The sequence below is a fragment of the Chenopodium album genome, chromosome 20, assembly GCF_948465745.1.
Source record: "Chenopodium album chromosome 20, dcCheAlbu1.1, whole genome shotgun sequence".
Taxonomy (NCBI): Eukaryota; Viridiplantae; Streptophyta; class Magnoliopsida; order Caryophyllales; family Amaranthaceae; genus Chenopodium; species Chenopodium album.
This window is the reverse complement of record NC_137853.1, coordinates 10,733,722-10,745,236: the sequence shown is the minus strand read 5'-3', so window position 1 is coordinate 10,745,236 and position 11,515 is coordinate 10,733,722. Positions and strand designations below refer to the sequence as shown.

The window sequence follows — 11,515 nt, the reverse complement described above, 5'->3', positions numbered from 1 at the left end:
CGTAAGTGAAAATCAACAACAAACTTAACTCACAAAATTGACTCGTATATACAGATATAATCTTAAAAACAATAGAGCCAGCCCAGCAGGTTAATCTTTGAAAGAAACCTGGGTTGTTTATCTCAAGGCAAAGTCGTCATTTCGCGTGTAAAAGTAAGGGCGATTATGTAAAAAACAAATGGACGAATTTCTGCTTTGTTATTGCCGTCAAGTTCTAATATTTAACCATGGTTAGATTTCAAGATGCAAGTAAATTTCAGCGACACTTTTCTTCTTCTTTAATTTGATTGGTTCTTCTTCAATTCATGCCAACTACAAACCGCGCCGCACCCAGGCCACCAGATCTCGGCATCTCGCAACCACCGCTTGGATTTGCTTGACATTACCTGGTAAATCGCTGCCTTTATCTTCTTCAACCTCTTTCACCTTTCCAGCAGCAAATTAAATTGTCGACGGCTGCACCGCCGGATCAAACGAAATACCCTAGGAAAATTAGAGAAATTAGGGCATGGTTAACCCTTAAGGAAAGGTTTATCTTCCTTCTCCATTGAAGCTTGTTTGTGCTTTTCAATTTCTCCATTAAAGGTTTTTAATTTCTGCTAATGGAGGTGAGAGAATGGAGGAAGAAGAATTGGCCAATGTACCTTGGGTTAAGCACTCACGGATCCTCACATAACATTAGTTTTCTTTGTCAATGTACTTTATTATGCCAACTTGCATAATGTCAAAACTTTAGTTTATAAAACAATTGTTTATTGTTTGGGCAAGCATTTTAATGGTAGTTTATTAAAAGTTGCCACGAGATAAGATAAACAATCTAAGTTTATCAGAGAGATTAACTTGGATTTTCTCAAATCAATATATAATTGCTCAAATTTAGCACATTTCTACGAAGTAACAAGGTAGAATATATACGGAGTATCTATAATTCGTACACTGTGCGAGCTTAGGAGTATGTTAACTTTGGCTTTTGATGAAATAACTTAAAGTATCCACAATATGCGGCCTGACTTTGTTTCAACCATTTGTGACCTAATTTTTTCTATATATACACTCATAAAGTTATTTATTTTCTTTCGAACATTTGGAAGGGATCAAGAATAGTAGAGTTATTACTCGTTAGCATGAAAAAAAACCCCAAGTCAGTCTCACCAGCTTTGCTAAAGAGTCATCTTTGCTCATTATAGAAGGAGTTCACAAAGAATAGAACCCTTCTAAACACATTTCAATTTTCAAGGTAGCCCTCCCATATGATTTCGCAATCAACAAGTTTAAACGTTCACTCTTAGCAAATTTTAATTGCTTAGGCTTCCTTCTATATATAGGTTACCAAGTCCAATTTAATGATTTAATAAAAAAAATGAACTAATGAATGACCTGAATTAACTGATGAGAAGTTCAACATGATAGAGCCTTACTGAGTATTTAATTCCTTATTCAGAAAGCAAAATAATTACAAATCCTAAACACATATCCTCTCTAAAATAACGCCTAAGATATCTAAAGTAATTTCAATCTTTCAACCAAGCTACAAAATTGGAACATAGTTTTGTTACCCTTAAGGTTGGTCGTCGTTGAGAACCTTATTCTAATTGTTGTCGATAACATTTTAGAGCGGTTATCATAAAATGTGTCATGACTTATTTTAGATCGACTTTTAACATCTTTATGTAACTTTGTTAATCTATTGATTTCAAAAGTTATCTTTAATTTCCTACTTCCAAAAAAGAAAGTTATCTTTCCTACTCCTAAAAAATAAATAAATAAAAAGAAAGAGAAGAAGAAGAAGAAGTTACCTAGTGAATGTAGTAAATTAAGATAGTCTTCATTGATTAGTGCATGATAACAACATTTGGGCATTTCGTTCAACATTATATGACAATATATACTATGTGATCTGTTAGATTGTTTAGTGGTCTCGTAACAATAAAACATTTGGTCCTTTAAACAAAAGACACCAGCAAAGTAATGTGTTTTTATTTATTTATTTTTGCCTTATTTAGTTGGGACTATTGGCAAATGGCAATGCAAGTTTTTTGTAGGAGATTGTGTTTTAGTCAATTTCTTTTTCTTTCTCTGTCTATGAAAATATGTAGAGGTTTTGTTTTACCCATTAAAACGCCTGGTGTTGTTGCTTGAGAGAAAATCCCCAATGAGTAACAATATAAGTTTCTCAAGGATTAAAATTGTCTTTTCAATTCTAGCTTATTCTCTTCTTTTGGGGCTTGCCCATCGGGTTCACCAAAAAATAAAAAAAAATAAAAAAAAATAAAAAAAAATAAAAAAAATCAATTTAATTAGTTAGGGATAGTGATGTAATTCATTTCTCTTTTCCCCTTTCAATTTTCACTATTTCATCCTAATTTCTCATCCCTCTTTTTGCCATTAAAGTGTTATATATGAGAGTTCTCCATTGAAGCATATGAAGTTTGCTCTCCACAATTGAAGTAGCTACTGAGTAAGATGATTTTAATTTTCTAATCATAAAAATTGTCAAATGTCGTTCATTAACAATCGAGTTTCAATTTTGCAATATGGTGTTAATTGTTGGTTTCAGGAAAAAAAAAAAAAAAAAAAAAAAAAAAAAAAACTCTTAATTTTGTAACATAGCAGCTTTAGTGGAGAGGGAAAAGCTCACAAGAAAACTTTAAACACCTACCTTATGGGGTTAACCATGCTCTTTATTTCTCTTTTTTTTTTTACCTAGGATTTTCGTTGAATTTGGCGGTGAAGCCCCCCGCCGGAAACGGACGCCGAATATAGTGGGAGTTGGGGCTCGTGCTTGTTGTAATGTTGGGTGTTTGTATGATTTCTTGGTGAAAATCTACCATTATACAAAGTAATTGAGAAAGGAGGGAGGAGGAAGAACGGAAGGAAGGAGGGAGGAGGAAGAACGGACGGAGGGTGACTGGGTGATGAGTCAGCAACAAAAATAATAAAATATTGTCAAATTTACTATTATTTACAATTTGTGTCATTTGAGTAACAAATGTTGTTTCTCAAAATGTATAACCGGGGTTTGTCCTGTTGCTTGATTCAAGTAATTGATTACCCAAATTACTTGAAGGGCTCTTGTTATGACTTTAGATAGAAATAAGATATAAATAAATAAGTCCACACACACTTGCCAGTCTCTGCCGAATTTGTTTGGTTGGGTACACAATCTGTGGGCATAACCTTGAAGGGTAATATCACTTCTCTAACAGCACCTTAGTCTGGGGGCTGTTTTGCTTCTCATGCAGTGCTCATTATACATTGCATCAGCATTAACACTTCATTCATCTATATTCCATACTATTCTAGTGTTCTTAGTCCTTCACTCAAAGTCTCAAAACACAATGATTAATTCTCCTAATCAGGTCTCTGTGTAACAGGGTCTCAGTTTGCAGTAAACTGCAGATATTCAAGCAGCAGGCCATACAGCAAGCTAAGGAGATTTTTAATTTGAATTTCTGATGTTGCGTTTGTATTGGAAAACAATGGAAATCACATTATTTTGTACAGACAAAGAATCAAAGAAAGAACAAAAAAGGCATACAGATCATAGTATTACAGCCAAAGACTGTAACCAATTTATGTTTTCTACAAATGAATGGTAGGTGTTCTTTAGATTGTTTAAAAAACATGCTTGTCTTGGTCACAAATTTGGCCAAAACACCTATTACAACCTATCCTCATCATTTTCGACATCATCAAATTCAGAAGCTAAAGGCTAGTAAAAAAAAAAAAAAAGAAAAAGCAATATTAATAATGACATTACTTGTCAGAGAGCATGATTTCTTCTATGCACCAAAATCTGATCAAGCTGCCCACCATATCATATAGTTGCTCAAACAAACAAGTCCAAAAATCCCTATCAAGTATCACCAGTGAGAGCTTTCCTCCTGGGAACTCGTCAAAAATACACTAGCAACTCCTTTTGTGCCCATAAGACACCGTTCCTGCCCTCTCAATCACCTCGAAAAACAAAGCACAAGAAGAGAGACGCAGTTAAGTTATTTACAAGGGTGCACTTTGCAAAAACCGCTTCTCATAAAGTCCAGTCAACTGATCAGCAACAGCCCACATGATAGCCTGGCCAGGTGGAATCCTCATTAGTCTTGGCAATAATCCCCTCCACAAAGCCCGTAGCCCTTCCTCAGCATAGATTGTTCTAATGGCATGAATCATGCCAGTGTACTTTACATTATTCCCTGACTTGCTTTGTGCCATCAGCCTTGTTTTCACAACATCAAATGGACCAGTGCATATGGGGCCCGCTGTCCCAGCAAGAAATCCTGAAATCATAGACTGCCATGGCTGGAGAACTGTTCCATCACCTTCTTGCTTATTCCACAAGGCCTTGTCAAACATGAACTTGGCAGAGAACATGGCTGCTTGATTAGTTCCATTGCGCATGACTGTTGGAGCAGCACCTGACCACAGCCCTCGAATCCCTTCTTCACGTATAGTCAAACGGGCACAATGAATGGGACCCTTGTATTTCAGGAGTTCAGGACTCAATCCTTTCTGCTGTTGTAACCTAATCTTCACAACCTGCGTCAAGTAAAGACAAATACAATACATCATCAACAGCTGGGAAATGCAAGAATGTTAACATTCAAACCTAGGGAAAAAAGGGATAGTCCAGCATCAAACATAACATACAGGGTCAATCTACGCACAAGTTATAGACCTAAAAACTGTTGCCAACACCAGAGCTTTTTTGAACTGCTCATGTTTCTCACCCTTTTCACAGTCTTCAGCAATCAGCAACTTTCCATATCGGGCTTCTTTCTTGTCAACTCATATCTACTTTTAAAAGTTAAGTTCTCATTTCTTAATCGTTATATGACACTAACTATTATTCTAGATACTTCAACAGTGAAAGGTATCTTGTTGGCTTAGAAGATCTCAATCTGAAGTTCATGCTACAGCTAGTGACATAGTCTGTAAGTAATATGCTTACTGCTTAGTACATTGAGGGACTTTATATTAAGCTGTACAGAGCAACTTTTTACTAAATTGTAAATAACAACTTTGTTGGCTTATTTTTTCAATAAAAAACAACTTTTTGGTATCAAAGATGTACATCCTCCGTTCTTTATTAGTTGACAATTGATTTTGGCACACATATTAAGGAGGTGAGATAAAGGAAGGAAAAAGACCATAGTACTCTTACCCACTCAAAATTGGGTGGGGTCAGGTGGGCTAGCAAGGGTAAAGTAGAAATTGTATACAACCAACCTTTATCACAAAAAGAAACGTGTCAGCTAAAAAGAAATTTCCCAAAAAGAATACATGTCAATTAAAGAAATCGGAGGAAGTATATTAGAACTAAGCTAGTGAAAGCAGGAATATCTTGGTTAGCTTAGCTGATTTGAAAGTATAAGAGTTTTGAGTTAATAAACGGCACTTGTCTCCATGTGATGCAAGTTGAAGAAGATAACAGTAGTACAACACAAATTGAAGGATGAAAGTCACTGGAATTAGGTAGACTATTGGCTTATTTAAATGACACCAGCACTTGCTTTGAATAACAATCTAATGTTTCTCTTATCTAACTTTTCTCACCCTTATGACAGATAAAATGCTGGGTGACAATTAATTGTCATCTTCCCAATACCCTCTATTCTACCAGCCAGCATATGATGTATCTTCATACCACTCTACCCCTATCCATTATGCTAGGCTGCTCTTGTGATTTAACATGGTTAGGACGTATAATTGTTCAACATGACAACAAGCACAAAGTTTTGCATATACAATCTTTAAAAACATGGTAGTACAAGAGCTTTACATATTACAAAAATAAGCAACAAAAGCAAGTAGAAAATCAAGTTTCATGACTGTTGCCTGTTTTTCATAATTAACAAACAGATTTATATAAAATGTAAAATGAAGAACTACTTCATATATTAGTATCAACAAGTAAGAGAGTTGCATCATAATAAAAAAGCTACACATAGTTTATGTGACTATTTTGGGCCATTTTCACGTATGATGGCATAAGAATCTTAATTTTTTCCAGTAGGACTATAAGGATTGTACTGCAGGGATGAACACATGTTCCACCAATCACAAATACAATTTTCAAAACACAATCTGAGTAATTAGTAAAACAATCAAAAACTAAAAAAAAATAAAAAAAAAAAGGATCTCTTTTATGCTAAAGAGGATAAAAATCTAAATGTCAATAAATTGCCATTTCTCACCAATATAGCTGCAATTATCATAAGTCTAAGATAATCTTGTAGATTACCAAGTTGTCAGATCTCAGCATATCCACCAGAAAAAAGGTTGACACAAGCAGCCACAAATTAAACAGCAATTAAGCCTTATAGACCCTGTTCCTTCCTTGTTCATGTAAAATAATTATAGGTGCCTGGGCTTTACAACAAGGGCTCTAAGCCTATGACCTATAAGTACTGTTCATTTCTAATGGAGTTGGAGTCAACAATTCACAACTCTTTGACTTTGTATAAAGGGCTAAACTAAAATGACAAGTTAGACAGCCTGCACTACCTATTTATATAATTTTTATTCTTGCAAAGAAGAAGAGGAAGGTTGATGGGAAACAACCTCCTCTAACCACATGGGAGATCCAACCCCCCCTCACCCTGCCAAATAAGAATTTCTTAATAGGCATAGCTGTTATTAGCTAATTACTAGCCCCAGTTCCCACCAACTCTAAAGTGTGAAAAACATAACTAAAAGACTTCATAGTACAATAAAAACAAGACGCCCCTAAAGTACGAAATAAAATGTGAGCTGATTCAAAGACTTCATATAACAAAGTGAATGGCAACCTAAAAAACATTATACTCTGACCTGCATACACACAACACAAACTTGTATGCTAAATTATGCTTCTTCACTGTAAATTCTATAGATCCCTTGAGGCTATATCAGTTATCACTTATCAGAATGAGTGCCAAAATAACATACCACAACATTATTTTCTGAGTCTAGTCCACTCCTTAAATTCATTCAAACAAACACAATCGGCACAGAACAAAAAAGAATGGGCCAAGGTGGTTCAGTTTTTCAATGGAGGGATTAAACAGCATACACAAACTTGTTACCAACACAGATAAGCAAAGACAAAACAAAACTTGTAATAGATGATATATGAGTACACTTCAAAAGCCCATAAATGCTAAGTCCCTAACAAATTTAGTGGCAACTGATTATTATCATCTCATCCATGTATACAACCACTAGAAATTCATGTATTTAAAGCTTTGCTCATTAAAACAATATAGTTAGAAGACGTCTTAAGCAATTGTATACATCAAATTCATAATGCTTTATCATGCCCGATTCACAGCCATGCAAACTTGGCCCAACAAGTAGGTGGCCATTTAAGATCTTTTTGGGTGTTTGGGACCTCAAATCCCGCAATGCACATAAATTATGAAGTAGATAAACATTATGAGACAGAGGTGGTGACATCTAATTTATATACTTGCGACCAAGAAGCTATGTGCTGTTAAAGTTCCGCAAAAAAAATACAGTATAACTAGTACTTGATTTTAATGATCCAACAAACTTAATTACGAACTCAGCCTCTTTGCCAATATCCCAAAGTCTAATCCACCCACAAGGAAAACATGTTAGTATAATTCCACTTTAACCTTATTATAAAACCATACATCCTAAAGTAATTGTTAACTTCTAAAAAGCTTCTAGATTGATACGTAAGCAAAAGTTCCTAATCTTTTTTTAGGAGGGAATAACTGTAAGGTTCCGAATCGTATCAACAACACCATAGACAACCTTAGTACGTACTTTACCATAATTTGAACAATCAAAGTGTAATCAGAAAGAAAACTAATAAAGTAATCCAAAGTGCCCATTTGAAAAGCCACCACCATTTCAACTTTGATCTGTAACAGCTAATAAACTAATATCTAAAGTTTTACCAAGATTCAACCCAGCTCAGTCATGAACACGTGGGACGTTCATAATCGATTACGAATCTAACATTTCTCACCTACAAGAATTTGACAACAAGCAAATTCATCCAAGATGATCTAGAATTCTACACCAACATCCAAATCAAAATCCAATCAATCAAAACTACTCCTCTTTAATTGAAATACAATAACATCCACAGGTTAGGATTCTGCCGTAGTAAAATGAGCATTCCTATGGGACCCACAAAAGCCCCCATTTGCAAAAAACAACCACAAATTCACATTGAAAAGTTCTATCACAATCAAAAACCTAAACAACCCAAATTCCGAAACTAATCAAACTTCTTCGTTCAATAATCAAATTTATAAAAAACAAACACGGATCATTAAGACATGTGATCAAATCCCGTCTACATAAAAAAAAAAATGCTCATTTACGAATTAAATTAATCAAAACTATCAACAACTCCACAAATTAAAAGAAAAGTACTCTATATAATATTAAAAATTAAAGCATTAAACAAAAACAAAAACAAAACCCCACAAAATTAAAACCAAAAATAATGGGAAAAAATGAACAAACCTCAAAAGGGGTGACAATAACGAGGGCTTCAAGAACACCAGCACCAAACCCAGAAAACAAACGACCTTGATAACTAAGCTTTCCAGTTTCAGAGTCCTTAAAAGCCGATTGAAGGACGGCATTAGTACCCATACGAAGGGCATACTTAAGAGTAAGATGAGTTGCAAAAGGGGTCAATCCCTTCCAAAGAGCACGTACTCCTTCAGTATTCGCAACAGTAGTACCACAATGAAGGATACCCTTGTAATTTCCAGCCCTATCAAGCTGTAAACGGGTTTTGATGACGTCAATCGGCTGTAAACAAGTGGCTTCCACGATTCCTCCAACTGACCCTGAAATGGCTTTCATGTATGGTGGGACTGTCACCCTCGTTGTGATTTGGGTTGAATTGTTGTTGTTTTTCTGGGTTTCTGCTGCCATTTTTGTGGGTTGTTGAGAAAACTGGAGGAAGAAGAAGAGGGGTTTGTTTATTTCTTCTCCAGTGTTCTGAGTTTGAGGGTAGGAGAGAGAATGAAGATGGTTAAATGAGGTTGCTTAGTAGTAGCCGCTTTCTGACGTGGGTATGAAGTGGCTCGTTGTTCTAAGGCCGTGTTCTTTTGAGCTTCTGGGCAGAGAAGAGCAGATTTCAGTAGAGCAGAGCAGATTGAAGAAGAGCAGAGCAGATTTCATTATTATTATTATTACTAGATGAAAGCCCGTGCGATGCACGGTTTTTTTTTTTATATATAAATCTCAAGAAAATATATTTTCGAATAGATTCTAATTTTTTTTAATTATTTGATTTATTTTACTATCTAATAATTTCAGACAAAAAACAAATAATATTTTAATTAAAGTGTTATTGCCTATTACAAAAGTTTTTTTTTTTTAATGTAATTTATAATTCTACTTTTTTTTTTTAATTGTTGTTTTGTATTTTATTGTGGTTGTTAATTATATGACTACTGAATTTAAAAATATGAATAATTGTAAATATGATATCTTTCAAAATTTTTTTTGTAAATGTGATATTTTATCTATTACATATTGGGATAAAATCTTTAATATGAAAAGCTATTTTTTTATTTTTAAATAATAAAAATCCTAAATCATTATTCGTTGTTTTTTAAAAGATAAAAATATTAAAAAAATAATAAAATCATGTATACTATTTATCTTCTATTTAGATAAAATCTTCACCTTCGTTCACACCCATATCGCTTCCATATAATCAAAATGGATAAATAAAACATGTTAGCAAAAATAAAATTCATATAAAATTAGTCTTTATAGTCTTATATAATAAATCAATATATATATCTACCGGGAAGTGAAAAATTGTTGTGAAATTGATCTATAAATTGTAATTGTACAAAATCAAATCTAGATCTATACGTTGAATTTTATCATCATCCTCAATAGCCCGAACAGTAATATTTAAAAAATTAAATCATTATTTTGTTGTCACTAACAATGTGTGCGATATTGCTTATTATTTGTAACGATTGAAAAATATCTAATGGCCTAAACTTTTCTTTCAATTTATTTTGGACGAAATTGTATAAAGTTGGCTTTAATTGAGGCATGAACGCAATGTAATTAAAAATAAAAATTAAGTTAATTTGAAGGCTTGATTATGTTACCAAAATCACAAAAAATTGTTTTAATCATAAAATTAATTAATAAAAACTAAAAAGGTCTATAAAAATTTAAAAAATGTAAACGATTTATAAAGATATAATACTTCTTCGTACTTTGATTTTTCAATCATTTTTGATTGAATTTAATTCTCTGATTTAATTAGATCTACATGTAAAAAAATAAAATTCAATAAACAAAACATAAACATATAATCATTAAGTTTTCCAAATAAACACAATGTAAGCAATAATCACAAATATATACATTTAACACATGGAATTTAAAAAATTAAACTAATTAAGAATTACGCAACCATTGATGACCTAAAACGGACACAAAGTTTGCTTGATTTGGTTTTGTATTGATATGAGATATTATGTGTGTCGTAGAATGCGTCAATTTATAGTGGTAGGGATCACAAATTTTAATTTAATTGCAATTAAATAATAATTTTTATTTCTTATCATAAACACTATAAAGATTATCTTAAGATGATTTTTTTAAGAGATAAATTTTAGTTTTTTTAATAAATAAATCCTCATAAATCATTATTCGTTGTTTTTACCTAAGTGACAAATTTCTTAAATCTCATTCGTCGCTTTTATTTAGGTGGCAAGTGAATTTTTTAATTCTAAAATAAAATAGAATTCTAATGTTTAATTGGTCAAAAATATACCTTTGCTTATGTGGCGCGCCGAATGCTCTCCAAAAATGCCTACTTTATTTATATATATTAGATTAGATTATTATTATTACTATTATTATTATTATTATTATTATTACAATTATTATTACTACTACTACTACTAATACTATAATAATAATAGTAATGATTTATTATTGTTATTAAATATTAAATATTATTGTTATTGTTATTGTTATTGTTATTGTTATTGTTATTGTTATTGTTATTGTTATTGTTATTGTTATTGTTATTATTATTATTATTGTTATTATTATTATTATTTATTACTACTACTACTACTATTATAATCATTAAATTTTATTATTAAATATTAATTATATTATTATTATTAATATTATTATTATTAAATATTAATTATATTATTATTAATATTATTATTATTAAATATTAATTATTATTATTAAATATTAATTTTTAATAATATTATTATTATTATTAAATATTATATATTATTATTATTATTATTATTATTAAATATTAATTATATATTATTATTATTAAATATTAATTATATATTATTATTAAATATTTATTATTATTATTAAATATTATTTATTTATTATTATTAAATATTAATTATTATTATCATTAAGTATTAATTATTTATTATTATTATTAAATATACATTATTATTATAATAATTCAATATTAAGTATTAATTTTAAGCAGAGCAGAGCAGGACAGAGCAGATTGAAGCAGAGCAGAGCA

The 11,515-nt window shown here is 31.8% G+C and overlaps 1 protein-coding gene across 1 annotated transcript; it reads right to left on the bottom strand.

The window, feature by feature from the left end:
- Positions 1–3,514: 3,514 nt before the first annotated feature.
- On the bottom strand, positions 3,515–8,991 carry LOC145598321 (mitochondrial succinate-fumarate transporter 1-like). The gene is made up of 2 exons (XM_081654660.1): positions 8,482–8,991; positions 3,515–4,536 (listed from the first exon to the last, which is right to left on the bottom strand). The coding sequence occupies exons 1-2, from the start codon at positions 8,899–8,901 to the stop codon at positions 4,000–4,002; spliced, it is 957 nt and encodes a 318-aa protein (XP_081510786.1). The 5' UTR covers positions 8,902–8,991; the 3' UTR covers positions 3,515–3,999.
- Between the last annotated feature and the right edge of the window lie 2,524 nt (positions 8,992–11,515).